Genomic DNA, 25,948 nt, shown 5'->3' with positions numbered 1-25,948 from the left:
TCAGACTTTATTTTTTTGGGCTCCAAAATCACTGCAGATGGTGACTGCAGCCATGAAATTAAAAGACACTTACCCCTTGGAAGAAAAGTTATGACCAACCTAGACAGCATATTCAAAAGCAGAGACATTACTTTGCTGACTAAGGTCCATCTAGTCAAGGCTATGGTTTTTCCTGTGGTCATGTATGGATGTGAGAGTTGGACTGTGAAGAAGGCTGAGCACCGAAGAATTGATGTTTTTGAAGTGTGGTGTTGGAGAAGACTCTTGAGAGTCCCTTGGGCTGCAAGGAGATCCAACCAGTCCATTCTGAAGGAGATCAACCCTGGGATTTCCTTGGAAGGAATGATGCTAAAGCTGAAGCTCCAGTACTTTGGCCACCTCATGCAAAGAGTTGACTCATTGGAAAAGACTCTGATGCTGGGAGGGATTGGGGGCAGGAGGAGAAGGGGACGACCAAGGATGAGATGGCTGGATGGCATCATGGACTCGATGAACGTGAATCTGAGTGAATTCCGGAAGCTGGTGATGGACAGGGAGGCCTGGCATGCTGCGATTCATGGGGTCGCAAAGAGTCGGACACAGCTGAGCGACTGAACTGAACTGAACTGAACTGAGAGCACACTTCCTGGTTCATAGACATGATGTCCTTTCATGGCAGAGGGAGTGAGGGAGCTGTCTGAGATCTCTTTAATAAGGACACAGAAAGGTTCCACCCTCATGACCTAATCACGTCCCCAAAGTTCTGCCTCAAATACCATCTCACTGGGGATTAGGTTTTAGTATGTGACTTTTGAAGAAATACAAACATTCAGTTTATAGCAAAAATAATTGTCTTTAATGGCATTCACAGTGACAAGATTTCATGTATGGCTCAGTGTCAGAGAAACTGTGCTTTGATCTTGAATCTGGGGAGCAGGTGAATACATGTATAGGAAAAGGTACCAGGCAGGATAAAATCCAAAATCCTTCTATTGCATAAATTCAATTTCCTTTGTGAAATAGTTGCTGAAAGTTCTCACCCTTGACTCTGCCTCTTTTAAATGCATCTTAGCCCTCAGCCATTCAGCGTTTACCAGTTGCTCCCTCAGATTGATATGTTTTTGTAAAAATATATTTAATAAAACAGATTTTTGTCAACTGCTTATGTTCTATCTATTCTGTCTCCTTAAAGAAATTGCTTGAGGTGAAGGACGCTTATTTTTCCTTGCCAACTCTGCTAGGTGCTCAATCATTGCTGACAATGATGATAACAATTTTGAAAGAGGAAAAAGTATGCTCTTTAGTCAGTAGATGAACAGAGGTTTGCGCACCTGTGTGCTCAGCCCCACTTCCTGCTTATGTGGTACCCCAGGCAAGGGAAAACAAGCTCCTTTTCCTTAAGGAGCCTGCAGTCTTATCTGTTCCTTCCTCAGACAATGACAGGTAAGGGCTAAGGGAAATCTGTTTCCCTCCTGTCTAAGAGATCTGTTGAACAGAAGGGCTCGGTAGGCAAAGGCAGATGGATAATCTCCCAGCCTATCTCGCCCTCCTGGAGGAGGGCATGGCAAACCGCTCCAGTATTCTTTCCTGGAGAATCCCGTGGACAGAGGAGCCTTGCGGGGTCCATGGGGTCGCAAAGAGCCGGACACGACTGGGCGACTAAGCACACACATTTTGCTCTAGCAAGGTAGGTCTGCGGCTGGCCGGTAGGAGGCGCTTCAAAGGACCGAGCCTCGGTTCTCAAGAAGAGGAACCCACATAAGACGCGAAGAAAGCCCCGGCTGCGCTCTGTTTTGATTTTCCCTTAGAAGCGGCCAGGAAAAACTAGAAGGTCCGGGCAGCGGGGAAGGGGTAGAGGTCCTGTGCAGTTCAACTTCCATCTCCCAGCATCCTGTGGCGGATCCGGGGATGGGAAAGACAGGCTGAATTTCGGTAGATGGGCCGGCGGGAGAGTTTTGCCAGCGCAGCGGACTCCCTCCCCGGAGCAGCCCCGCCCGCGGCACTGGAACCCCGCCCCCGGCGCGCAGGCTCCGCCTCGGCGGCCCCGCCCCTTCCCCGGACCCGACTGGGCTGCGCTCACTCCTGAGCGGTGGCCCGGGAGCCTCCAGAAGAGGCTCCCGCCCGCCCCGAGCAGCGGCCTCCGCATGGAAGAGCCGCGCGCTCCGCCAGCGGGGTCGGCGCCGTTCCCGGTGTCTCTGCAGGGAGGCGGAACCGCTGATGTTCCGGAGCCCGGAGCCCGGCAGCACCCGGGACACGAGACGGCGGCGCAGCGGTACAGCGCCCGCCTGCTGCAGGCCGGCTACGAGCCCGAGAGGTGACGCCCAGGGCAGAGCGCGCGGGGCGCATCCGGGGCGGGCGCGGTGGCCCTGGGAACCGGGCAGCGCTGTTGGGGAGGGAAAGGGCATATTACACCACTCAAGCCCTCTTACCGCCTCAACCTGAAACTTCCTGAAACTGGGCTCAGATGCCACACACCCGGCTTTGGTTGGGGGATGCAGGTGGGCACTGTGCAGAGGGCTCAGTGCTGAGTTGCACCGGGGAGCAGGTCGGAAAAAAAAACGATCCCTAAAATCTTAGTCCGGGGTCTGACCTCAACTACACACCCGATAATACCTGGTCCAAGTGGCTCTAACTGGGGTGGTTCAAACCGAACCTGTTGGAGTCCATGTCCAACTTTGCTTACTCCTCCTTAGCTGTCTCCTCCTAGAACTATCTTCAGAGTCTTACTGTCAGGGTTGGTGTCCAGATGGATGACACTCTCAGAGCCTGGTAAGGACAGCAGCCCCTCCTCCCCCATTCACTGAGGTCTGTTGAGACTGCCAGTGCAGCTCACCCCAGATTCTCTCTTTAAGATTTAAACCCGGCTCTGCCCTTACCCCGCTGGGGTCTGTAAGGGTCATTGGAGGAAGAGTGGAGGTGTTGATCTGGGCCGCAGGGGACTGATTGAAAAGGAGACAGTGGCTAATCTCTGGATTGTACTGCAGCTTGAAATGCAACCCACTGTCCTTCCGGTCCAGAGGATTTGGACTTCTTTCTGTTTCCCATCTGTTGGTGCTCAGCAGCTTGGGGAGGTGACCTGGAAGCTGGGGGTTTTTTTGTGGGGGGAGGGGGGTTGGTGGTCTGGGGGAATTAGCTCTGCCCAGGGGCTGGCCGCTATTATGTAAGAACTTTTAACGGCTTAAGGGGCTGCTGGGTGAAACCTGGCCCCTCCTGCCCCGGAAGGCTGGCTCTCTAGAATTGACTCAGTTTCGGGCACCTGCATCCTTCCTGCTATCCTAGAAACCCAGCTGCTGGGGCTCAGGGTCTAGGGCGACAGAGAGAGGCCATAGGAGGAGAGGGGCCCACGGGGGCTGGATGGAGGTAATGCCTTGGTTGGGGGCAGGTGTTGCAAGAGTGTCATTTTGGAACTCAGACCAGGGCCATGCAGGAGCATCCTTTCTGCAGACTGTACTTCTGCACCTGTCTTATCGCCACCCCACCAGATTCTGAAGAGCCGGTGTCAAACCTGAGACCCAGCCAAGTGGTGTAGTGAGATTCAAAACCTGCTGGCTAGACCTCCATCTGCCAGCTCTAGTGTAGAAACTGTGGGAAGAGGACAGGGTTCCATGAGAAGTCTAGGTTTGAGGCCAGAGTTATTGCCCTCTGGCTTGAACCTGGGCAAGCTAGGTCCCCTAAACCAGCTCAACAATGTCAGTGTTAATGCTCCTCCCCAGAACTCCCACAACTCTCCCCTTGGAAGTGTTTTGAAAGCTTGTCCCTTCAAATCAGCCCCAGACTAGAAAGAGACCTCTGGGTTCCCTGACTGGATGTGGGTGCCTGGCTGGGCACCATACCCGCCCCTGTAGAAGGAAGGGCCTTGATGGGGTTTGGCCTGCTCTCCTGCTCACAGCTGATAGATGTGGAGCCTCAGGGGACCATTGGCCCTTCCTTGAGCTGGGGAGGCCCACTGGTTGCTTGGTGTCTCCTCCCCAGGGAGGAAGCAGCTGGGGAAGATCAGGAAGAGGGAGGAGGAAAGCTGAGGGTGGGGGTGGGAGGTGGATTAACAGTCTCTGGAAAAGGACAGCCTAACCCAGGGCTGAGCCCAGCAGCTTAGAGTAATGAGACGCCCGGACACAGGTCAAAGCAGGAGGAGGTGGGGTGGGGGGTGGCAGGGGGTGGGAAGCCGAAAGGGAGTGGGGCTGTGAGGTCTGTCATGCTGGGAGGAGGACTCTCCCCACAACTCAGCCTGGTGGCAGCCCTCCTCTCCTGGTTCTGAGTTCGAGGCCGGGGCAAATGTCATACTGAGGTCACCTGAGCTGGCAGACCCCAGCTGCTATCCTGGGCCCCAGCCCTGGGGGAACCCTAGCCATCCATGGCCCACGTTGCAGGAGACAGTGACCCAGAGCAGATGACGGGGCAGCCTGTGTGCTGTTCCTGCCATGCCCTTCTAGCTTCATCTTTCTGTGGCTAGAAAAGTGTCCAGGAAGCAACTAGTGCTGAATGGCCAGTTGCTTCCTCTAGCCAGGCTCACTGCTCTGCCTCCAGGCGGCTACTAGGAGATCCTCATGCTGGTGCCCTCAGGATAACCCCTTTCCGCATATGGCTCAGACCCTCCGCATGAGTCTGTGAATGCTGAGGTATCAGGTATACCCTAGGCATCCCTGGCAAGCTGGCCCCAGCCCCAACTCAGCAGAGAACCCTAGCAGGCCCTCCTTCTCAACACCAGAGGGCTTCCAGGGGCCCCCATCAGGAGCCTCCTTCAGACTCCCCGGTTGGAGAGGGGAGCTTGGGAATCTGTGATTTTTCTGGTGCCCCGCAGTAAGAAAGAGGGCACAGTGGACATCTGTGAGTCCCCAGCAGCACTCTAGCCTCATAGGCCTCATCGCTCTAGCTCTGTGGGAAGCCTCCCCTTCCCTCTCACACAGATGGAACAGTCTCTGTTTTCCTGGCAGGGTCCCGGGGAGTCACTGAGGGAGGCTGGGCATCTCAGGGAGGCTCCCTTGGGCTCGGCTGCCACCACACTGGTGAGAGGTAAACAAACCCAGCCTCCAGGGCTGGAGACAGGGGGAGCACCACAGACAGCTGCCCTGCCAGGGAGAGGACAGGGTTCCTGGCCCACTTGTCCCTCATCTCACCAAGGGACTAGAGGAGGACAGAGGGAGGAGAGGGTGGCATTTGGGCCTGAGGCAGGGAAGGGGCTGACATCTGCTTTCTGGCTTCTCATCAGGGAGTAGCATTAGCAGTTCTGGTCACACGAAGGGGAAGGGCCGGCCCCAGACACCCCACCTACTCCCATGGGAATCAACCTGCTACCTAATCTTACTACCTTCATGTAGAAATCTGGGTCTTGCTGGGCATCCAGGGCCACCAAATGTCTGCTTGCAGAAATTCTCAAGACTTCCCTACCCTCTGTCCTAATTTGTATGTATACTTACTTGCCTAAGCCAGGCCTGTGGTTCCCCCCCACCCCCAGCTTCCCACCGTGCTACCCTCTGAAAAAAAGCAAACTTTGCTCTCTGGGGCTAAACCTCCCTGGTATCCACAGTACTTTCTGAGCTGAGGATGACACAGGATGTCAGGTTGAAGCATTAGATCAGGAACTAGGGGTAGTACCTGTCCCCAACCCCTCCTGAACTGTAGGTTTTGCATCTGTAGAGCAGGGGCGGGGGGAGGACACCTAGTAATTGGCAATTAGTAGATTGTAGAGTAAATGTGATCATTTATGAAAAATGCCTTGTAGACAGCAGAGGGCTCCAAAGCCACCCAAAGGTCAGGAATTGTCATTGTTCAGATGCCTGACTCCTAGGAATGATGCCCGGTTGTGGGGAGCAGGGTGGGTGTGCACTGCCGAGAGGGTATACAACCTCAGACTCCGGTGTGTTGGGCAGCTGCCGGCCCAAACCAGTTCCTCAGGGCTCCGGGCCCTGATTCAAGTCTGAGCCTTAGTCTTGGGGAAGATAAACCGTGTGAGAGGTTACCCTGGGACTAGGCAGCAGGGCCCCGGGGAGACTCATGCCCGCAGGGTCGGTGGCCTGGGTGGCCCGGGATGCTGGCCCTGGCGGAGGCGCTGCGGGGAACCTAAGAGGCGGGACTTGGAGCGGCGGAGGGGGCGTGTCCCGACCTGGCTCCGCCCCCTCCTCCGATGAACACACACGCCCTCCGCCGCCCCGGTTCCCAGCGGCCGCTGTGCCACTGCGGGCAGCCCTGGGCGTGCGCGCGGCGGCGGCGGCGGCTGGGCCGGGCTCCGCGGGGCTCTTTGTGCTGCTGGGGGCGGAGGCGGCGGGCTCCCGAGGGAGGGGCGGGAGGAGCAGGGGTGCGGGTGAGGGCGGCGCCCGGGGCCCGCCCCGCGGCTGCCGCAGCCCCCGCCCCCGGCCCGCCCAGCCCGCGGCGGCAGCGTGGCCGTGGTGCGGCGTCAGCAGCAGCAGCAGCAGCAGCAGCCTCGGCGGCGGCGGCGGCGGCGGCGGCAGCAGCGGCGGGGCGGCCCGCGCGGGTGTTTATGTCGGGTCGCGGTGTCTCCTGGCAGCATGGCGGACTACCTGATCAGCGGCGGCACCGGTTACGTGCCCGAGGATGGGCTCACTGCGCAGCAGCTGTTCGCCAACGCCGACGGCCTCACCTACAAGTAAGCGCTGGGGGCCTCAGCCCCACCTGGGCGCGCACACGAACGCGCCGCGATCCTCCCAGGCCCCGGCCCTGCACGTGCGCCGCTCGCTCCTGGGTGACGCCCGCGTCCCCGGCCCGATTCGAGCCACTTGGGCAGCGGCTGGAGCGAGCGGGATTGGCGGGGCGGGGGGTGGGGTGGGGGTGGGCGGGTGCGGGCAAGGCCGGGCCAGGGAAGGAAGGCGGCCCGCGCCGAGAGCAGACGGACGGACGTGGCACAGCGACATCGCGGCCCTCGGTGCCATGCCCCGTTCTGGCTAGATCCGGGTCCGGCCTGCCCCCTTCCTCTTTCCTCGGGGCATCTTGGCCGCATGAAGAGGGCATTGGGGGCGTGTGGGAACACGAGATGTGGTTCTGGAGACTTTTCCCAGACCTTGGTCCAGGACACTCTCACTCCCAGCGTCACTCTCAGCGTCCTGCTGAGGGCAGGAGTCAGGGCGGGGTGGGGGAGGGGGGGCCTGTTCAGGCAGCTGCTTGGGTGTTGCCCCCAGGAGATGCCCAGCTGGGCAGTTGAGATGGCTATTTTTTTTCCACCCTCCAGTCCAACCCACTTTCCACTTGTGCCCCTGCCTGCCTACAAGTTAGTTAGTACTGGTGTTCCTCACTTGGCCAGAGTATTCTTTGACCATCACCCACCCAAGCCCTCCCCACCCAGGATTTTTGAAGAAGACAAGACCATTTGCCTCTGGCTTAGTGTGTTTTTCCATGGGCCCTGGGCCAGTTGTCCTGCTGGCTGCAGGCCTGGCACTAGCTCTTCTCTTGGCTGCAGGACTGTGTCCATGCCAGGAAAGAGCATCAGGACCTGGGACCAGGGTGGGGTAGGGATGCTCTGAGCCAAGAGCATCCTTGTCCTGTCCCCTGCTAGCTCCTGCCTTTGCCTGTAAGCACTCCTGCCTGGCAGGCCGTTTCCCTGGACACCAGGATACCCAGTCACTCCTGAGGAGTGTCTCTTGCTTGTCTGCGTAGCTGAGATGTGGGCCAGGCAAGGGGTATGTGTGATACCTAGAAAATGCCAAGGGTCCCAGACTCCAGCATTTCTTCTCCTGCCTCTAAGTGAGCCACAGAGGCCTCTTCACTGTACAGAAGGGCTGCCAGGGGACAGGGGCAGTTAAGATTATTTCTCTGGTGGTCTTTGATGAAGTGGGATAGAGTATATATGATATATTTTTCAGTGGTGTCTCCCAGTAACATTTCCCAGGGAGTCGTTCTACACCCTGGGGCAAATTAAAGACCCCACCCGTCCCTTCCACCCTGTAACTTTTCCTTCCGGCCCTGGGGTGCCTGCTGCTTTCCTTAGTCCGGTTGGGAGTGTCCCTGAACACCCTGAGACGTTTACTTTTGGGCGTGTCTGTCAAGGCCCTAGGATTGCAGGCCTGTCAGGGCTCCTGGGCTGTGGCCCTGTGCTTTGCGGCACCTGGGTAGGCTTGTATCCCTCTTCTGGGGATTGCTGGGACCATGGCCCAGGTTAGTGTTGGCCACTGCCAGGCTTTGGCTGGGCCTCCTGTGTTGTGGTCCTAACTATAAGGCCCCTTCCTCTCGTTTCCCATCCAGGCCGTGTCCGTTGGTTGCTCCAGTCCAACTGGGCAGAGCGTTAGGGATGCCTGCTCTGTTGGCATGCACCCCGTGCTCAGCCCCCTGGGGTCCCTTGGTGCCATTCTGAGCCCTGTGTGACTCAGCAGCCCCAGCACTGGGCTGAGCAGCTTGCCCTGTGCTGTGTGGTGTTCCTGCTGGGTGGCGCTCCTACACTGTTCTCAGGTGCATTCCGTGTTTATTTATCATCTCCTCGCCTCCAAGACTGAGAAGTTTTCAAGGGCAGACCCTGTATCCGCTGTGTGCAGCCTTGTGGGAACGTCTGAGTCCCTTGATGAACTCTGAGTCCTCAAGGCAATGGGTGTTTGGGGCCAGCTGCCATGGTGGCGCCCCAGGACCACAGAGTTTGTGCCACATTTGACTCTAGCTCTCTGGGCTGAGGTTGACAAGATACTAGCAGGGGGCACGAGGGTGTTTCAGTCCTGAGCAGATCACAGGGTTCAGGTACTTGGCTCCTCTCCCTACCCACACACTGCTTCCCCTGGTGTGGCAGGCCCTGCCCCTTTCAGGAACCCCCTCCTCACCCAGTAATGCTCACTTCCTTTCTTCACAGCGACTTCCTGATTCTCCCAGGATTCATAGACTTCACAGCTGATGAAGTGGTGAGTAAAGGGCAGAGGGGCTGTGTGTGTGGTATAGTACACTGATCTCTGGCTCAGGGGTGTGGGAGAGAGATTTTTCTGGGGAAGGTGGTGGATGTAGCCATTTGTGCCGTGGGCAGTGGATTATGCCTGATGGGTTAAAGGCAGTGATGGGGATTTGGTGGGATCCTGAAAGGTGGGTCTAGCCCGGGGCCTGCAGTGAAGTTCAGAGAGGCTCAGGGAGGGTGTGGGGTGGATGTAGGTGTGGCTGCTTTATTACTTACTGGATTTCTTCTGAAGTGCTAAGCAAAGATATCCTAGAAGCCAGTAAAATTATGGAAACTTTGGAAGAGGTGGACAGACTTGTTTGTGGATCCATGACTTAGAAGAACTGGTGAGAGGATCTGAAGAAGTTAGATTGTGGTCTAATACAAGGAAACAGTGCATCTCTTAACCAGCAGGGCTTAGGAATAAACCGAGTGGATGACCAATATCCTTTATACTATTAACATATGACAACCCAAGTTTCCCTGGTGGCGCAGTGTTTGAGAATCTGCATGCTAATGCAGGAGACACAGGTTCGATTACTGGTCCGGGAAGATTCCATACGCCTCAGAACGACTAAGCCTGTGCACCACAACTACTGAACCAGCGAACCACGACTACTTAGCCTGCACACCTAAAGCCTGTGCTCCGCAACAAGAAAAGCTGAAATGAGAAGCCCTCCCACCACAAAGCAGAGTAGCCCCTGCTCACCACAGCTAGAGAAAGCCCATGTGTAGCAAGGAAGACCCAGCACAGTCAAAAAAAGTTTTTTTAAATAATAAATAAAAATTAAAAAATATGCAACAACATTATAGGAGGCTAAATGCTAATGGGTGTTAGTCATTTCATGGAAAAGTTATCGTATGATGAATTAGTATACATTTTAAAAAAAGTTTTTCTGTGGCTGTTATCATTAATATTTATTCAGGTTTGATTCTTATGGAATGCCAGAGGGCCTGAATGTGCCCAGATCTTTTATATGTTGGGGAAGCTCACATCCAGCTTGTGTAGTCAGTGCTGACCCAGACAGATTGTTAAGGGGACATTAGGACTATTCTGGATATTCCCTTTGTGATAGCAACCTGGAAGCCTTCTTGGTTTGGCTGTTCAGTTTCACAAAGTGAAAGTGAGCAGCCTGGCCTTGTGCTGGTGCTTCCCTGGTGGCTGAAATGGTAAAGAATCTGCCTGCAATGCAGAAGTCCTAGGTCCGATCCCTGAGTCGGGAAGATCCCCTGGAGAAGGGGATGGCAACCCCCTGCAGTACTCTGACCTAGAGAATCCCTGTGGACAGAGGATCCCGGTGGGCTACAGTCCACGGGGTCACAAAGAGTTGGACACAGCTGAGCGACTAACACTTGACCTTGTCCCAGATCCTGGGCAGAGTGCAAGGAAGAGAGGGATGCAACAAGCCCACTGGCCATCAAGGGTCTCCTTCCTTTGGTCTATGTCAGGAGGCTGTGGCTCTTCTGCGCTAGGATAAGCAAGAAGGGGGAGTTTTCTAGACTGCAGGGCCGAGGTTCTCGGTTCGGCTCTGGCAATAGACTGTAGGGGTCCTTGAGTCTCCAGAAAGTTATGTAGCAAAGTCTGTGTCTGAGGGTTTGGGGGGCTAGGATCCACAGCTGTTAGCCTGAATTTCGGAGGCGTCTGCCGTCCAGCCTTATCTACTGCTCACAGGCAGATGCTTCCTGAATACCCTGCCATCTTGACCTCTTCTCTGAGCTATGGACAGGCAGTCACCTTCTCCCTGGTTGGGCGGCCTAATAGACTCCTTCCCATGCCTCCATCTCACCAGGCCCCGGAATCTCCCACCTGGACCTGTCAGCAGTCTCCCTAGTGGTCTCTCTGTCTAGACCTTGTCACCCAAAATCCCGTCTTCACATTGGAGCCTGAACCACCTCTTTAAAACATAAATCAGATCATGTCTTTCTTCTGCTTGTGGTCCTCCAGTGGCTTCTCATCGCAAAATCAAATCCAAGCTCCTCTCCAAGGCTTTCAAGGCTATACATCCTTGCCCCCCTCCCCTCTCCATCTCTCTCCCTTCCCTCTACTCTGCTAGTTTTTTCTTTCTTAAATGCACCTCAGGGAGAACTGGAATCAGAGGCAGGGTTTCACACACAGTTCCCTCGGCCTGGAAAAACAGACTCCTGGACTTTTACTTGTCTAGTCAGCCCCTCAAGAAAGAGGTTTTACCAACCACCACATTCTTCCTCCAGTGGTCACTCTGCCTCTTGCTTTTCTTTGGAGCCTTCATCCCAACCGGAATCATCTTGGATACGTTTCGTGTGTGTCATTTTTCTTTCCAAGTAGAATGTAAGCCCCAGAGGAGGTAGCAGAGGCCTCATTCGCTTTGCTCACTGCTGTATCCCCAGGGTCGGTGCCAGGCACACACAGGAGCTCAGTAAGTGTTTGTTGAATGAATGATAAAACTTTTCACGTAGACCACGTCTCCACCCTCAGGACCTGACTTCAGCCCTGACTCGAAAGATCACGCTAAAGACGCCACTCATCTCATCCCCCATGGACACTGTGACAGAGGCTGACATGGCCATCGCGATGGCTGTGAGTTGGGCACGGGGGTGGGGACCCCAGGGCCGGGAGGACTGAGCAGGGTGGGCTGAACGTCAGGAGGAATTGGAATCAGAGGTGGGGTTGGCAGAGTGAGGACAACTGGCTGACTCTAGCTGTACTTTCCTTCTACCCCAGCTGATGGGCGGTATCGGTTTCATTCACCATAACTGCACTCCAGAGTTCCAGGCCAATGAAGTGCGGAAGGTCAAGGCAAGTACTAGGCCCGCTCCCATGAGAAGATGCCCTCTGGTGGTCCCCTGCCTCACAGACCCTCACCCCTCCCCAAACCCCCATTGCCAGCTCTGTGGGCCCGTGCGCTCCCTGGCTGATTCCTGTGGGGTCTTGTCTGCCCTTCCAGTGAGGGCTCAGGGCTCAGCCTTTATTTTCCCACTGGCTTCTTGCCCCAGTACATTCTGTCTCCTGTGGCCAGACTGTACACCATCTCCAGCTTTCTTCCAGCCTTTTCTTTCCCCTGTCTCTGCCCTCAGAAGTTTGAACAGGGCTTCATCACAGACCCGGTGGTGCTAAGCCCGTCGAACACTGTGGGCGACGTGCTAGAGGCCAAGATCCGGCATGGCTTCTCAGGCATCCCCATCACTGAGACGGGCACCATGGGCAGCAAACTGGTGGGCATCGTCACCTCCCGAGACATTGACTTCCTCGCCGAGAAGGACCACACCACCCTTCTCAGTGAGGTACCTGTAGGGCAGGGAGGGCATGGCTGGGGCAGAGAGGACCCCAGGTCCGGGGCCTCAGGCTGGTGCCTGTGACCAGGGACCAGAGGGAGGCCTGGCTCCCTTCTCTCTCACCTGCCAACCTGCAGGCAAATGTTCCTGGCCCCACAGGTGATGACCCCGCGGAATGAGCTGGTGGTGGCTCCAGCGGGTGTGACATTGAAAGAGGCAAATGAGATTCTGCAGCGCAGCAAGAAAGGTACCAGGGAGCAGGTGGAAAATGCACCCCCACCCTCCTCCCATCAGAGCCCCCTTTTGCTTCACAGCTTTGCAAGTTGTCCCTGCAACCAGGCTGGGCCTCGGGGAAGGTCTGAATAACCTCAGACTGGAGCATGATTCCTGAGGTCTCTTTCCTGGCTTAGGAAATCCCATCCCTTATTTGGCGTCTTCACAGTATGTTTCTCACAACAGCTCGTTCTGTGAAACGCTCATCATGAAGAAAGGGCACCGTGGTCCTAGAAAGTTGGAAAATGCATCGGTGTCCCCATCTTGCATAAGGAATGGTTCATTACTTTATCAAGGGCTCTGAGAAGTCCTGCAGTTAAATTCATTTGCCAGTGGGGGCAGTTGACATAGTATTCATTCAGTTCAGTTCAGTCGCTCAGTCGTGTCCGACTCTTTGCGACCCCATGAATTGCAGCACGCCAGGCCTCCCTTAGGTCCCTACGGGAGCCACTGGGAAATGCCCCCGTGGCCCAGGCTGGATCGTCCTCAGGGGTAGCAGTGGACAGGACACATGTTCCCCCCTGCAGGAGAGCCTCACGTTTGTGCCCTGGCTAGGAGGTTTCGACCACTGTGGCCTGTGGCCCAGCAGGTGAAGTGCTGCCAGTGCGCAGGGGCTGCCCACTGAGTCCAGCCTAGCCACAGGGCAGGAAGAGCTCCAGGAACTGGGTTTCTTTGCTTCCTGTTCCTTGGGCAGAGGGCCAGGTCCCTCGGAACACTTCCTGGGTGGGTGCTATCACCTAGTGGTGGCTTTGGGTACTGCAGGGGAATCTCTGGCCTGGTCTGTTTTCATCCTCAGCCTGCTCCTCCATCTCACTCCTGTGTTCCTTGTCAGGGAAGCTGCCCATTGTCAATGATCGAGACGAGTTAGTGGCCATCATTGCCCGCACTGACCTGAAGAAGAACCGGGACTACCCCCTGGCTTCCAAGGATTCCCACAAGCAGCTGCTGTGCGGGGCGGCTGTGGGCACCCGTGAGGATGACAAATACCGCCTGGACCTGCTCACCCAGGCGGGCGCCGATGTCATAGTGCTGGTAGGGGCACTGCCCTGGAGAAGGGGCGGTTCAGGGGAGTCTGCACTTAGGAAGACCCAGCTTCACCTCTAATTAAGCCCAGTGTCAGAACTGGGAGGGTCACTGGGACTCTGACAGCTTAGAACAAACTGAGGAGCCTCTGGGGGCACTCTGCACTACATAACATGACCCTGATGTTTATCGCACTCATTGAGTGCGATGACTCACCAGGTGCCGCACTGAGAACTTTATGTAGGTGAACTCAGTTAATCCTCGTAGATGTACAGTCACCAAGCCCATTTGTTAGGTGGGAAAACTGAGGTTCAAGAGGTTAAGTAATTTAGTTAGTGAGTTGGTGGGAACAGAATATGACCCCAGGTCCCATCTCTTTGCTGTGAGGACTGGTCCATATTGTGGGTATGAAGGGGCTTTGTCTTCCCTGCAGCTGTCCATGAGTGATGCTTACCCTTTGTGGGGGAGGCAAGCCCCTTTGAGAATCTGCTGAGAATTGTCTAGTGACTGCCCAGAAAAAGACAGAGGTGCATTCTCATAGGGCTTTCATCGGTTTGTCCACTCAAAACCCCCCAAACTCCCCTCCCTCAGTGAGGGCCCTCAGCCTCCACCCCTCAACTTTCCTGGTCCCCTTCCCACAGGACTCATCCCAAGGGAACTCTGTGTATCAGATTGCCATGGTACACTACATTAAGCAGAAGTACCCCCACCTCCAGGTGATTGGGGGGAATGGTGAGTGCAGGGTCCCTGCTCACATCCTGGCCCTCGCCCCCCACTGTGTAACCTCTCCGTGTCACTTGGCATCCCCTGGTGGTGGCATTGCTCCTGGTATGGGAGGCGGGGGGCTGCAGGAATGGGCTTTGGTCACAGTAGGTGTGGGGGGTGGGTATGGACTGGGGTCCCAGGACACCCTTGGGCAGGGCAGGGGCAACCCATCCTGACACTCTTCCACCCCTCCGACTGCCCCTCTCCCCAGTGGTGACAGCCGCTCAGGCCAAGAACCTGATTGACGCTGGTGTGGACGGGCTGCGTGTGGGTATGGGCTGCGGCTCCATCTGCATCACCCAGGAAGGTGAGTGTCAGGAGGAGTGTGAGTGGCTGCACTTCGAATGCCCTCTGGCCTTTATCAGGCCCCAGGGCCTCACTCTCCTGCCATGAGAGTGTGCAGAGTGCTCACTCAGCCAGGCCCCTTCTTGGGGTTCAGGAGTGACCCAGGCTCAGACTGACTGTTTAGCCCACTGACTTGCGGGGAGACAGGTATCTGAGGAGGTGACTGTAAGTTTTTGGTGTGCGTCAGTCTGCTTCTTAGATTCTGGTCTGGGAAGCCCAATTGGTGGGCCCGGGACTGAGGTATTTGGTCCCTCTAGTGAGGGTGATGTCTCCCAAATGCTGCACAACCTGTTTGGTCTTTAAGCCTCTGCTTTTAACTGTCTGGGCCTCCCTGATGACTCAGATGGTAAAGAATCCGCCTGCAATGTGGGAGACCAGGGTTCAATACCAGTTTGGGAAGATCCCCTGAAGGAGGATGTGGCAACCCACTCCATTCCACCTCTGTATTAGCTGACCCCTGAGGTGAGATATAGGCCTTTTCTATAAATTAAGAAATGTTAGTTGAGCACCTACTGTGTGTCAGGTGTTGTTCTAAATCTTGGGGATGTAAAAAGAACAAAACAGAGGTACAGGCAGAGGAGACTTCTTTCCTCCTTTATCTAGTCTTGCATCCATTCCCTAGATAGGTGCCGGTTTCTTAGAATTCTCACTTAGAAATCAAATACTTAAGAGCCTTGGACGATGAAACTTAAAGAAATGCAAGCCAATATCCCAAAGGAGGCTGTGAGTACCTAACCCTAGGAACAGTGAAGGGGAGCTAGTGTGTGGAGAGAGGCAAGGCTGAGGTCAGTGCTGATGCAGCCGCTGGTGTCCCCATAGGGCTCTTGTAGGTGAGGAGGTCCAGGTTCCTGGAATGACATTTACCCTACTGCTGTTGTTATTTTTATTTGCCACATGAACATCCAGAGTGGTCCTTTTCCCCAAGTGGAGGTAGGGCGCAAGGCGTGAGAGGCCTGTTCTTGGCCCCTGTTGCTGTTGACGCTGTTGACACCTGTCTTGTGTACTGTCCCCAGTGATGGCCTGTGGTCGGCCCCAGGGCACTGCCGTGTACAAGGTGGCTGAGTACGCCCGGCGCTTCGGGGTCCCAGTCATAGCCGACGGCGGCATCCAGACCGTGGGGCACGTGGTCAAGGCGCTGGCCCTCGGAGCCTCCACAGGTGAGGGGGCGGGTCCACTGGAGATGGGGCAGGCCGGCGAGGGGTGGTCGGAGGGCCTGGGGGCTAGAGACCCTGACCCCCCCCCCCCGACCGCTGCAGTGATGATGGGCTCCCTGCTCGCGGCCACCACGGAGGCCCCCGGTGAATACTTCTTCTCGGATGGTGTGAGGCTCAAGAAGTACCGTGGCATGGGCTCGCTGGACGCCATGGAGAAGAGCAGCAGCAGCCAGAAACGCTACTTCAGGTGCCTGCCCACCCCACCCCTCCCCAGCCTTGGGCCAGCACGTCGGCCCCCAGGCCTTCAGGTCTGCACGGACCCTCTGACTTCCCACGGTGGCACCCAGCCTCCATATCACAGCTCTGGAAGCCGAGGCACAGGGCAACGAGTCGCAGGCCCAAGACAGTGCCGGGGCCCCCTGACTAGGAACCCACATTTATTTATCCGGTAGCACAGAGAGTAACAGCTTTGGGGGTCATTCTGGGGCTTCCCAGGGGGCGCTGGTGGTAAAGAACATGCCTGCCAATGCAGAAGACATAAGCAACACAGGTTCGATCCCTGGGTTGGGAAGATCCCCTGCAGGAGGGCATGGCAACCCACTCCAGCATTCTTGGCTGGAGAATCCCATGAACAGAGGAGCCTGGAGGGCTACAGTCCATGGGGTTGCAGAGTCGGACACAACTGAAGGACTGAGCACGCCTGCTGGCTAGTAGCCCCTCTGCCAGTACCCTCGAGAGGTGGAGTGGGGTCCCCTGAGCCCTGGGCAGTGGGGCTCAGGCTTCCCGCCCTCCACGCAGCGAGGGAGACAAGGTGAAGATCGCGCAGGGCGTCTCGGGCTCCATCCAGGACAAAGGCTCCATTCAGAAGTTCGTGCCCTACCTCATAGCGGGCATCCAGCACGGCTGCCAGGACATCGGGGCCCGGAGCCTGTCTGTCCTGCGGTGAGTGTGGTGACTGGAGGGCCACAGGTGGAAGGCGAGTGGGAGGCTCCTGGTGCCCCCCTTGCTTCCTTTCTCTGTCTCTCCTCCCTGCTTGCTGCCCCTGACTGGTGCCATCTCCCTGCTGGCAGGTCCATGATGTACTCAGGAGAGCTCAAGTTTGAGAAGCGGACCATGTCGGCCCAGATCGAGGGTGGCGTCCACGGCCTGCACTCGTAAGTGCGGCGGCCTCCCGGCCCTGGCTGGCTGGCCCTGGGTCCGGCAGGCGGGGCCGTGGTTCAGAGGCTGAGCCAAGGTTTCAGGGATGGAGGCTGTGGCAGGGTGACCCCAGCACCCTCTCCTTCAGGGCCTGGCCCGCCCTTTAGCTCCCCAATGTAGGCAGGCCCTCCCCTCCCCTCGGGTGTCTTACCCCCCGACCCCGAGCTGGGCACGGGAGACGTGACCACTTGTTCCTCCCAGCTTCCTAGCCCTTGCTTGCTCAGAAGCTTGGTGGCTGGTCGCAGGGCTAGCGGTGCTGGGCTCTTGCTGGTGGTGGCACCAAGCAGGCCGGTGGAGGCTGGGGGCACAAGCCCTTGGTAGGGAGAAGGGTAGAGAGACCAACGCCAGTGCTGGGGCAACCATGGGAGGGGGTAGTGCTAGTTGGCAGCAGTAGTTGCAGGCATGCAGCCCCACCCTGATCGAGAGGGCCTGTCCCCCCAGGCAGAGGCGGGCATCTAACCTGTGTCTCTTTCTGCCCCATCCTCCCATAGCTATACCTTTCTGCCGTGTAAGTAACTGCGCTGCCCGGGGCCAAGCGTAGAGTAGAGCAGGGGGCAGTCTGGGTGGGGCCTGGGCTGGGGTGGGGGGCGTTGGGCTGAGGGTGGAGCTGGGGTGTCATCATGGGACTTGGATCGTAGGACTAGCATCGTGGTGGGGGCAGCTGGCCTTGGCCTCCCCTGCAGGGGAAATGTCCCCTCCTGGGGTGCAGAGAGGCGTCCCTGACCACAGGCCTGAGGCTGTCCTGTCTGGGACTGGACCCAGTGACCACAGGGGGCTCAGCCACTGCACCTGCAGGGGTGGGTGGAGATGTGAGCGGCAGAACCCCGGCTTGGCCTGACCTCTTCCTGTGAGGATGGGCTGTGCTGTCCTTAGCCGCCTCCACCCCGGCCCTGAGGACAGGCTTTCCACCAGCTGCGGCCCGAGGAGCATGGCTGTCTCTGGGCCTGGCCTGCCTCTTCCGGGAGCCTTGGCCTGAAGTGGATGAACAGAGGCACTGGGCTTGCTTCCTGTCCCTTCCCACCCCCTCCCCTACCCCCAACCGTGGCTGAGGGGCAGGGGCTTCAGCAGCAGCTCACTGCCTCCCCTGAGTCTGGGGGCCACCTGGCAGCCCAGGGCCAGCCTGGGCAAGGGGCTCTGGGAAGGCGGGGCCCACTTCCTGCACGCCCACTCTGGGTTTTCACTCTGCCTTTGTGCCCACAGTTACGAGAAGCGGCTGTACTGAGGACGGTGCCGGCGGCCGAGTTAGTGGAGGAGGCATGCCCCAGGGCCCCGCTTTGGGTGCAGCCTCCCTCCGTAACTGAGCAGTCCACAGACTTGCACTGCTGGTTCCCCAGCTCCTTTTCCAGGGAGAGAAGCAGGGGTGGGTCCTGAGTGTCCACGGCCCTTCCTTGGGCCTCCCCCTGCCCCCCACTTCGCCCCCAGCCCCATCCACCCCCGCAGAGTCAGGACTGCTCCCGGGCTAGCTTGCCCTGGGAGTCCTCCCAGGTTCCCCGTTCTTCAGCGCCCCCTGAGCCCAGCCAGCCTGGACTCTCAGGCCCTGCGCCTGCCTCAGGTCTTTCTCGCTGCAGCCTGCTCCGGCCCGGCTCCCACCCCTGGGATCAGTGGCCCCTCCTGGCTTCTCCCGTAGGGCACCCCCCCCCACCCCAAAAATGGTGCTCTCCTGGCCTGCCTCCGGCCCCTTCCCAGGCTGCTGCGCCTTCAGCCGTGGGGCACTGCTGGGCTCCTGACCTAGGCCGGAGGGAGGTCTCTACCCCCTACCCCTTGCTGGGACTCCCCAGCCCTGCTCCTCAGGCTGCCCGTCCCTGGCCCTGGGGGGGAGGCTGCCCACCATTCCTGACTGGCCCCCATCCCTGGGTGTACCGTCCCTGCCCTCTTTTCTCAGCTGCAGTCGAAGGCTTTAACTTTGCACACTTTGGGGGCCACAGTTGCGTCATTGTATGTTAAAATAATCTGAATAAATCAAGAGGTTTCAGCGCCTCTGCCGTCTCGTCTTCATCCCCTGTCCGTGGGACTGCCAGCGCCATCCCAGTGGGAAGCCGGAGCCCAGAGCGCCATCAGAGCCGGGCTGCAGGGGCCGCCAGGCCGAGCCTCCCCAGGAAGGTGGCGAGGGTGCTGCTGTACTCCAGGGGGTGCTGGCGCAGGTGGGCCGCATGGCGCGAGGTCTCCCAGGCCTGCACCCATACCGGCATGCCCAGCTGCTGCCAGGTGGCCAGCAGCTCCTGCAGGCGGGCATTGTCGCAGAGGGGATCGTCCAGGCTATAGAAGACAAGCGTCGGGGGCCTGACGGGTGGCTGCCGAAACGCGCCCACCGCAGCCTCGTAATGCCGGATGGTGCAGCTGGGACACAGGTGGAAGTAGAACGTGGCTGTGGCCCTGACCACTGGGCCCAGGGCCTGCAGCTTCATCAGCTGAGACACACCTGTGGGTTCCAGGAGGAGGGGGTCAGCGCCTGTTGTCATATGCGGCTTAGGCCCTGCCTCCTGGGAGCGGGGGCACTGACACACGGACTGCTGAGGATCCCTAGAGTTGGGGGTCCTGGGACACAAACATTGCCTTCTCTGCCTTTGTTGTAGTTGGTCAGTGGGCACCCAGCTGTCCTGCCTGGTACACACACCATTCTGGGCAGAGGCAAGGAAGGTGGCCTGGGAATGCTCTAGTGACAGGACGGAGCAGAGGGCAGAAGGCCCTAGTTGTGAGTAGTGGAAAGCTGGAAACAGCCCCATGACTGCCAGGGAGGGGTGGCCTCAGCCCACACTTGGCCTGCTGGTCCCTGCCTTCTCCCAGGCCATTCCTAAAAGAGCCATGTGGTCAGGACCCAGCCTCTCTCTCTGGTATTTTCCAGCTTTGTGACATCTTCAGGGATGAGAAGGAAAGATCTAGGTGGTAAGACTGTTGGGTGGGTTCAGAATTGGTTCAACAACTGCTCCTGGAGTTGCAAAGTGACTGGGTCATTGAGAGTCCCCTGAGGCCTTATGCCCTGGAATCTGCTGCCTTGGAGAGCACCTTGGAGTCTGAGGTGACCTGATTGGGTGGGAGAAGGAAATCCAGATACCCAGGGATGGTAAAAGATAAGAGGGGATGGACCAGAACAAGGCTGTTTCACAGTTTGTCTTGCACATTGCTTTACAAAAACCATACAGGAAGCAGTTTGACCAGCAATTGAAAAGATCTAAGGGTTTTTAGAGAAATGCCAAGTCACTCTGCATCAAGGGTGAATTCTCCTTTTGAGCTAGACCTAACTGGTCAATTAGAACTGACCCATGGGATGGTTTTTTTGATTGTTGTTTAGTCATTAGTTGAAAGTGTTAGTCGCTCAGTCCTGTCCAACTCTGTGATCCTACAGACTGTAGCCCACCAGGCTTCTCTGTCCATGGAATTCTCCAGGCAAGAATACTGCTGTGGGTAGCCAATCCCTTACTCGAGGGGATCTTCCTAACCCAGGGATCAGACCCAAGTATTCCACATTATAGGCAGATTCTTTACTAAATTGTGTCCAGCTCTTTTGTGAGCGGTTACTTTGTTACTTGAGGTATATTAGTTTGGTCCTTCTAGAGGAAGTTAGAGCACAGTGGTCCTGAAACTATGGCGTGTAACAGAAACCACCTAGATCTAGGACCTAGAGGCCCAGGCTCATGGAAGTAGGATTCAGCACCAGGCGATTCTGATACTCACCAAAGTTTCAGAATCACTGTTTTAGAGGAAACCCGTGCACCCAGTCACAGTTGGCTCTTGAACACTGTAGGTTTAGGGGTGCTGACCCTCCACGTGTTTGAAAATCAGAGGTAACTTTATACTCGGGCCTCCATATCTGCAATTCCACATCTGTGGAGTCAATCAACCTCAGATCGTAGTGCTGTGATACGCATTTACTGAAAAAAATCCCCATATAATGGACCCACATAGCAGTTAAAAAAAACCCTGCTGTTCATGGGTCAACTGTACATGATTGCTAAGACTCTTTCCAAAGCTTGTGTCCCAAGAAAAGAATTTCAAAAGGCACCACACCTACTTCACGGTCCCAATGTGGGGGTTATGTGAGTATGTATGGAAAGTTACAGGTGCTCAGTAAATTAGCCCTAATAGAGGCTGGAGATAAAGGCGTGCCAGGCTGGACCCAGGCAGCACACTCACTCTGGGTTGTATTTTCAGCCACAGTGGGGAAGACCCAGGTGGGACAAGATGACCGACACTCCAGGTAGGAAGGCCACATCAGGGGGATGGTCAGAGACTCGAGACACCTCTGGGACACTCAGATCACAGGCCCATTGGTCAGCAGACCTGCGCATCTATCTGGAGTCCAGCTTGGCTTGTGTGGCCCAGGCGCCCCCTCACACTTGCCCCAGCACACTCACCCAGCGCCATGCGGTCCAGGCTGCCCACCACCAGGCTGTCGAAAATATGGCCCCTCAGGCGCTGGGCCACGCTGCCGTGGCGCCCCAGGTCCTGGCCCATGAGCAGGAGCATCTGTGCAAAGGTGTAGCCACCCAGGGAGAGTGCGTGCACTACCAGTGGGCGGCTGGCCAGGGCCCCAGGCTCCCGCAGCAGTGCCAGCACGTGGGCAGCCCACCTCAGGCCCAGGCGCGGGCACAGGAAGTGGCTCAGCGCGCTCTCCACGGCCAGCACGTCGAAGCCGCAGGCCAGGTACAGCTGCACGTACTTGCTCTGGGCAGCTGGCCCCGCCCCCAGCCAGGGCAGGAGCAGGAGCAGTGGGCGGGGCCCTGGGGACCCCGCGGGGCCCGGCCTGCAGTACAAGTGGATGGAGCGGGAGAGCCGGGTCACCGTCACGTCGGCGGGGAGCAGCGGGACCATGGCCGCGCCCTGGAGGCCAGAGGAAGGAGGAGTGGTAGGTGGGCCTCCGCTCGCCCCCGCGGTTCCCCCACACACATCCGCTCTCAGATGGCTGCGGCTGGGATTAGCTCTCGGAGGGCCCTTTAAGCTTCTGCGGTTCTAATGCCCTTCGGGGAGCTGGGCAGTCAGCCCGGAGAGGAGGGAGCCCTCAATCTCTCCCTCAATCCCTCGCCCACCCCTGCCCTCCCGCTCTCCTCATACCCAGGAGTGGGGTCTGGAGAGGAGGAGGGACCAGCCATGGCGGTGGGGTTGGGTGCGCGCGGGGGTGGGGGTGGGGTGCTGGGGAAATGCAGCATCTCCCTCGACTCTTCAGAAGAGCTTTCGATTCCCACCCCAGCCTCTCTGATTGCCTCTCTGCTTTACACACACGCCATTTGGAAGTTGAGGAGCCAAGTCTGTCCACCCCGGTGCACTCCCAGCAGCCCTTCTGCCATCAGCTGAGGGAAGTTTGGAGTCAGAGGGTAGTACCAGAGTCAAAGCATGCAGGCCCCCCTACCCCATAACCTATCCAGGGCCCCAGCTCCCCCACTCCGCTCCCCATACCTACTGTCTTCAGGGCAGAACCCCTCACCTGCAGGATGCGGACTCACCTCCATCAGCCTCCTTTCCCTTCCCTCCCGCTCAGCTCCGGAGGGAAGGTGGGAAGGGTCAGGGACCTGGGAGACCTTGGTCCTCAACCTCCTGCTCCACCCCTCAAGCCTTCTTAAGCCCATTGGCAACATGAGCTTCTGGGCTGGGAGCCAGGGTGTCTGGCTCACAAGTCAGCAACATCCCCAGCCCAGATAAAAGTCTGGGAGGAGGCATGTGGGTTGCAAGGTGCGATATTCCCCTGGGACAGGTGGGTAGAGACTAGCCTTTCCTTCCGGAAGTGCCTCCGCCTCAGTTTCTCTGCTTGTGATCCTAACCAGGGAAAGAGGAGCCATCCACAGGCACCCCAACAGCTTCCTGTCTTTTGATCACCCCCGCCCGCGCCCCAACACACACACACACTCAGCAGTGGCTCCACCTCACCCTTCACTTTTCAGGGCAGGCTGACCTCGGGATGGCCGGGCACAGGGGCTGCCCCAGGCAGGAATCCGACTCAGGAGACCTGGTCTCTCACAGAAGAGGACTTTCTGCTTCTCTGCTCTTCTGCCCTGCACTGAAGATTCCCTTTTAAGCAGGGTGATCGCAGGCTCCACGGTGGCGGGTGGGGGGTGGGGGGTGGGGTTGGTCTGACATCCTGTCAAGGTAGTAGGCAGGCTCTCCCCAGGGAAGAAAAGGGAAGTCGGCACTGGAGCATCAGGGGCTGAGCGGCTGGCAAGGAGGAGGGAGCCTGGAGGGGATGTTGCATAAGGACCTGGCTGTGACCTCGCACGTCATTCTCCCACCCCGTGTTAACCCCTTCCTCCCCACCCCGCCGCTGCTCTCGGTGGGAAGCGAACAAATGAGAAGCAAAACGTGTGTCCGCACTGCGGAGTCGGAGCTTCAGGAAGTCAATTAAGGGGAGGGGTTTCCTTAGGACCTCGCACCACCGGGAGTCCTGCTCCTCGATCCTCGCCATTCTCCGGGAAGGACACTGCTCCTCCCACTGCTCCCCGTGGTTCACAGTGCTTCCAGCTCCTTTCCGTTCTTCTAGTCTCTGGGAAAACCTAGGGACAAGAAGTAGGAAGGACTTTTCACGGTGGAGATGCTGGGGCGAGAAGAGGGGCGGGGCAGAGGGTGTTCCCTGCCCGGGGATGCGGGGACTCCCGCGTGTGGGTGCTTTAGGAGCAGTGTGGCACAGTATCCAGCAGGTGGCACCAGAATCCATCGACCTGCTGGACCCCAGGGAACCAGAGTGGGGCAGTTTCCTGGGCGACGGGCAGCCTTTCTGAAAGCCCTGCCCTTGGCAACCGTTCCCTGGTTGCCCATGTCCCTAGTAAAAATTTGGTTTCTGAAGGACAGGCTGGGGGTAAAATAATCTAATCTCAGAAAGGAGAGAGGCTGGCTGAGGATGGGAGAAGACTCTGAAAGACCTGCTCTCTGCTGTCATTTATTGCTAAGGACAGGTCACTGCGGCAGGTGCATCCCACACTCAGCACTGTAAGGCACTCACACGTATCCCTGTGTTGTGGATGGGGAGAATGAGGCTCAGAGAGACAAAGTGTCTTGCCCAGGTCACCAGTGATGAGAGGTATGCCCAGTTAGGAAGCTGGACCTGCCTGGATGACCCTTCCCTTCCACCGCACCTCCTAGTTCTGGAAGTCTGAAGGGTCCAACCCCACAAGAGAAGCTGGCGTGGGGGTTGCTTCTGGGGCCCAGACCTGTTGGGAGACCAGGAGAGAGCAGTGAAGAGAAACCCACCCCTTCCAGCCCAGCTGTTCTTGCCTGCTGTGAGTGGGGTATCTCTCTATTCAGGGCTCCCTCATCTTGTAGGGGGCTCCCCTCTGTCAGAGGACCTGACACAGTTGGAGGGAAGGGGATTTAGGGCTTCTTGGGGGTTATGTGCACCCTCTAGGGAAACCAAAGACAGGTGACCTCTCTAAGGAGGACACAAAGCTGGAGCCCAGGACTATTCTGGGAAGAAGAATCAGGAAAGAATGCTTCAGCAGCTGTGCAGAGGAGAAAAGCAACTTCTGCTGGGTCAAGGGACAGAGACTGGGGCACTTCCCTGGTCCAGTGACTAAGACTCCAAGCTCCCATTGCAGGTTCAACCCATGGTCAGGGAACTACATCCCACATGCCACAGCTAAGACCTGGTGCAGCCAAATAAATAAATATTGAGGGGGAGGGGGGAAGGACAGAGATTGGGAGGATTCAGTTCAGTGATCGATTCGGCTCTCACTGCCTCATGGTCTTGTATCTCTGCCTACTCCCCATCTCCATCAGGATACTGAGTAGGATCTCATGCTGAACAGAAGCAGCACCCCAGCTGCTGACTCTGTCAGGTGTCCAATGAAACAGAACCAATAGGACGTATGTACACGATATTTATTTATGCCTGAGAACCGGGAGAGCCAGCTCCAAAAGCAAGAAGAGGTCTATGTCTGCGCTCAAGGACTTAGGCAGAGGAAGCAAATGCTCTCTTAGCCTGTTGTTGTTGTCGTTCTCTTCAGGCCTTCAGCAGATTGGATGAAGCCCACCCACACTGGGAAGGACAATCCACTTTACCCAGCCTTGCAGATTCAGGTGTTCATCCCATCCAGAAATACCTGCACAAACACCCAGAATGTGTGACCAAATATCTGGAGACCACAGGGCCCAGTCAGGTTCACACATAAAATTAATCACCACACTCCCTCACCATCCTCCCAGACCTGATTCTCCTTAAACTTGCCCCATCTCAAAAAATAGCAATTCCATTTTTCTAGTTGCTCAGGTAAACAAATAATAGCAACCCCCATCCAAACTGTTGGAGCCACCCTCAATTCCTACACCCCATGTTTAATCCATCAGCAAATCCTGTCTTAACTGTATTCATAATATATCTTCAGTCTGACCACTTCCTCCACTCTCTCCCATAGCAATGCTGGCCCAGGCCATCACCATCTCTTGCCTGGGTTCCTGCAGTGAGCTCCCGTTCTCCCAGCCCCCCATGTTGTCTCCCTACAGGATCTTCCCAACACAGCAGCCAGGTGATTCTTTTATTTTTTAAAAAAGGTTTTGTTTTATTTATTTATTTGGCTGCACCAGGTCTTAGTTGCAGCATGCAGGATCGTTAGTTGTAGCATGCAGACTCTTAACTGTGGCGTGTGGAATCTAGTTCCATGACCAGGGATGGAACGTGGGCCTCCTGCATAGGAAGTGCGGAGTGTTAGCCACTGGACCACCAGGGAAGTCCCAGGTGATTCTTTTAAAACATAAGCCGGAGCAACTCATGCCTCTGTTCAAAGCCTTCCAGAAGCCAGGCACCCCTGGTGGCAAAGTAAAGCCCAGTCTCTCTCTCTCTCTTTTTTAAAAATTTCTTATAAACGTATTACATAATAATATCATTATTATTATCAATAATAATATAAGAAACATAGATGACTTGGGGTGTATCACGTCAGGTGCAGGAGGCCTCGGGACTGAAGCAGGAGGTGAAATCCCTCAGATGGAACTCCATACAAAAGGAGGGGCAAAGCAGAACTGACCGTGTAAAGTTAAAAGCCCCAAGTGAACGGAACCCAAAACCCACAGGTGAGTGAGAGTGTGTGTGTGGCAGTCTGTTACAGTGCCACTGTGTGTGTGACCTGGTCTGTTAGTGAAAGTGTTCCTGGGTGTGAATCTGCCCAGAGAATGGGGCCAGTGGGCC

General features: G+C 56.8%; 3 protein-coding genes across 9 annotated transcripts in view; 2 read left to right on the top strand and 1 right to left on the bottom strand.

Moving 5' to 3' along the window:
• The first annotated feature begins 2,085 nt into the window (after positions 1–2,085).
• Positions 2,086–18,822, top strand: IMPDH1 (inosine monophosphate dehydrogenase 1). 2 transcript variants are annotated; one of them, XM_042248780.2, is made up of 16 exons: positions 2,086–2,293; positions 2,673–2,748; positions 6,482–6,580; positions 8,762–8,810; positions 11,292–11,393; positions 11,538–11,612; positions 11,891–12,097; positions 12,248–12,335; positions 13,194–13,393; positions 14,026–14,116; positions 14,361–14,456; positions 15,508–15,651; positions 15,751–15,895; positions 16,447–16,590; positions 16,719–16,802; positions 18,046–18,822. In XM_042248780.2, the coding sequence occupies exons 2-16, from the start codon at positions 2,726–2,728 to the stop codon at positions 18,065–18,067; spliced, it is 1,569 nt and encodes a 522-aa protein (XP_042104714.1). In that variant the 5' UTR covers positions 2,086–2,293; positions 2,673–2,725; the 3' UTR covers positions 18,068–18,822. The 2 variants fall into 2 exon arrangements, with proteins under 2 accessions (XP_042104714.1, XP_042104715.1); XM_042248781.2 differs by lacking the exon at positions 2,673–2,748.
• On the bottom strand, positions 16,051–23,019 carry LOC121819425 (uncharacterized). Of its 3 annotated transcripts, none has more exons than XM_042248784.2 (3): positions 22,705–23,019; positions 21,198–21,663; positions 16,051–19,264 (listed from the first exon to the last, which is right to left on the bottom strand). In XM_042248784.2, the coding sequence occupies exons 2-3, from the start codon at positions 21,652–21,654 to the stop codon at positions 18,900–18,902; spliced, it is 822 nt and encodes a 273-aa protein (XP_042104718.1). In that variant the 5' UTR covers positions 21,655–21,663; positions 22,705–23,019; the 3' UTR covers positions 16,051–18,899. The 3 variants fall into 3 exon arrangements, with proteins under 3 accessions (XP_042104718.1, XP_042104717.1, XP_042104719.1); XM_042248783.2 differs by having other exon boundaries at positions 22,730–23,019; XM_042248785.2 differs by lacking the exon at positions 22,705–23,019 and having other exon boundaries at positions 21,198–21,853.
• Positions 21,566–25,948, top strand: part of PRRT4 (proline rich transmembrane protein 4) — a 31,229-nt gene continuing 26,846 nt past the window's right edge. For all 4 annotated transcript variants that reach the window (XM_042248778.2, XM_060415102.1, XM_060415100.1 and 1 more), the window contains exons 1-2: positions 21,566–21,692; positions 25,704–25,833. The gene's annotated coding sequence lies outside the window, so the exon portion shown is untranslated. The remainder of the gene's footprint in view (positions 21,693–25,703; positions 25,834–25,948) is intronic.

Source organism: Ovis aries, chromosome 4, assembly GCF_016772045.2.
Source record: "Ovis aries strain OAR_USU_Benz2616 breed Rambouillet chromosome 4, ARS-UI_Ramb_v3.0, whole genome shotgun sequence".
Taxonomy (NCBI): domain Eukaryota; kingdom Metazoa; phylum Chordata; class Mammalia; order Artiodactyla; family Bovidae; genus Ovis; species Ovis aries.
The sequence above is the reverse complement of the archived record's forward strand: the minus strand, read 5'-3'. Positions and strand labels throughout refer to the sequence as shown.

Bases quoted from the DNA above. Each gene is read 5' to 3' on its own strand.
- LOC121819425 (XM_042248784.2), bottom strand. From the start codon at position 21,654: ATGGTCCCGCTGCTCCCCGCCGACGTGACGGTGACCCGGCTCTCCCGC. The intron at 19,265-21,197 runs GTGAGTGTGCTG...TGGAACCCACAG, and splicing joins CCTGGACCGCATGGCGCTGG to GTGTGTCTCAGCTGATGAAG.
- IMPDH1 (XM_042248781.2), top strand. From the start codon at position 2,124: ATGGAAGAGCCGCGCGCTCCGCCAGCGGGGTCGGCGCCGTTCCCGGTG. The intron at 13,394-14,025 runs GTAGGGGCACTG...CCCTTCCCACAG, and splicing joins GCGCCGATGTCATAGTGCTG to GACTCATCCCAAGGGAACTC. The intron at 15,896-16,446 runs GTGCCTGCCCAC...CCCTCCACGCAG, and splicing joins AGCCAGAAACGCTACTTCAG to CGAGGGAGACAAGGTGAAGA.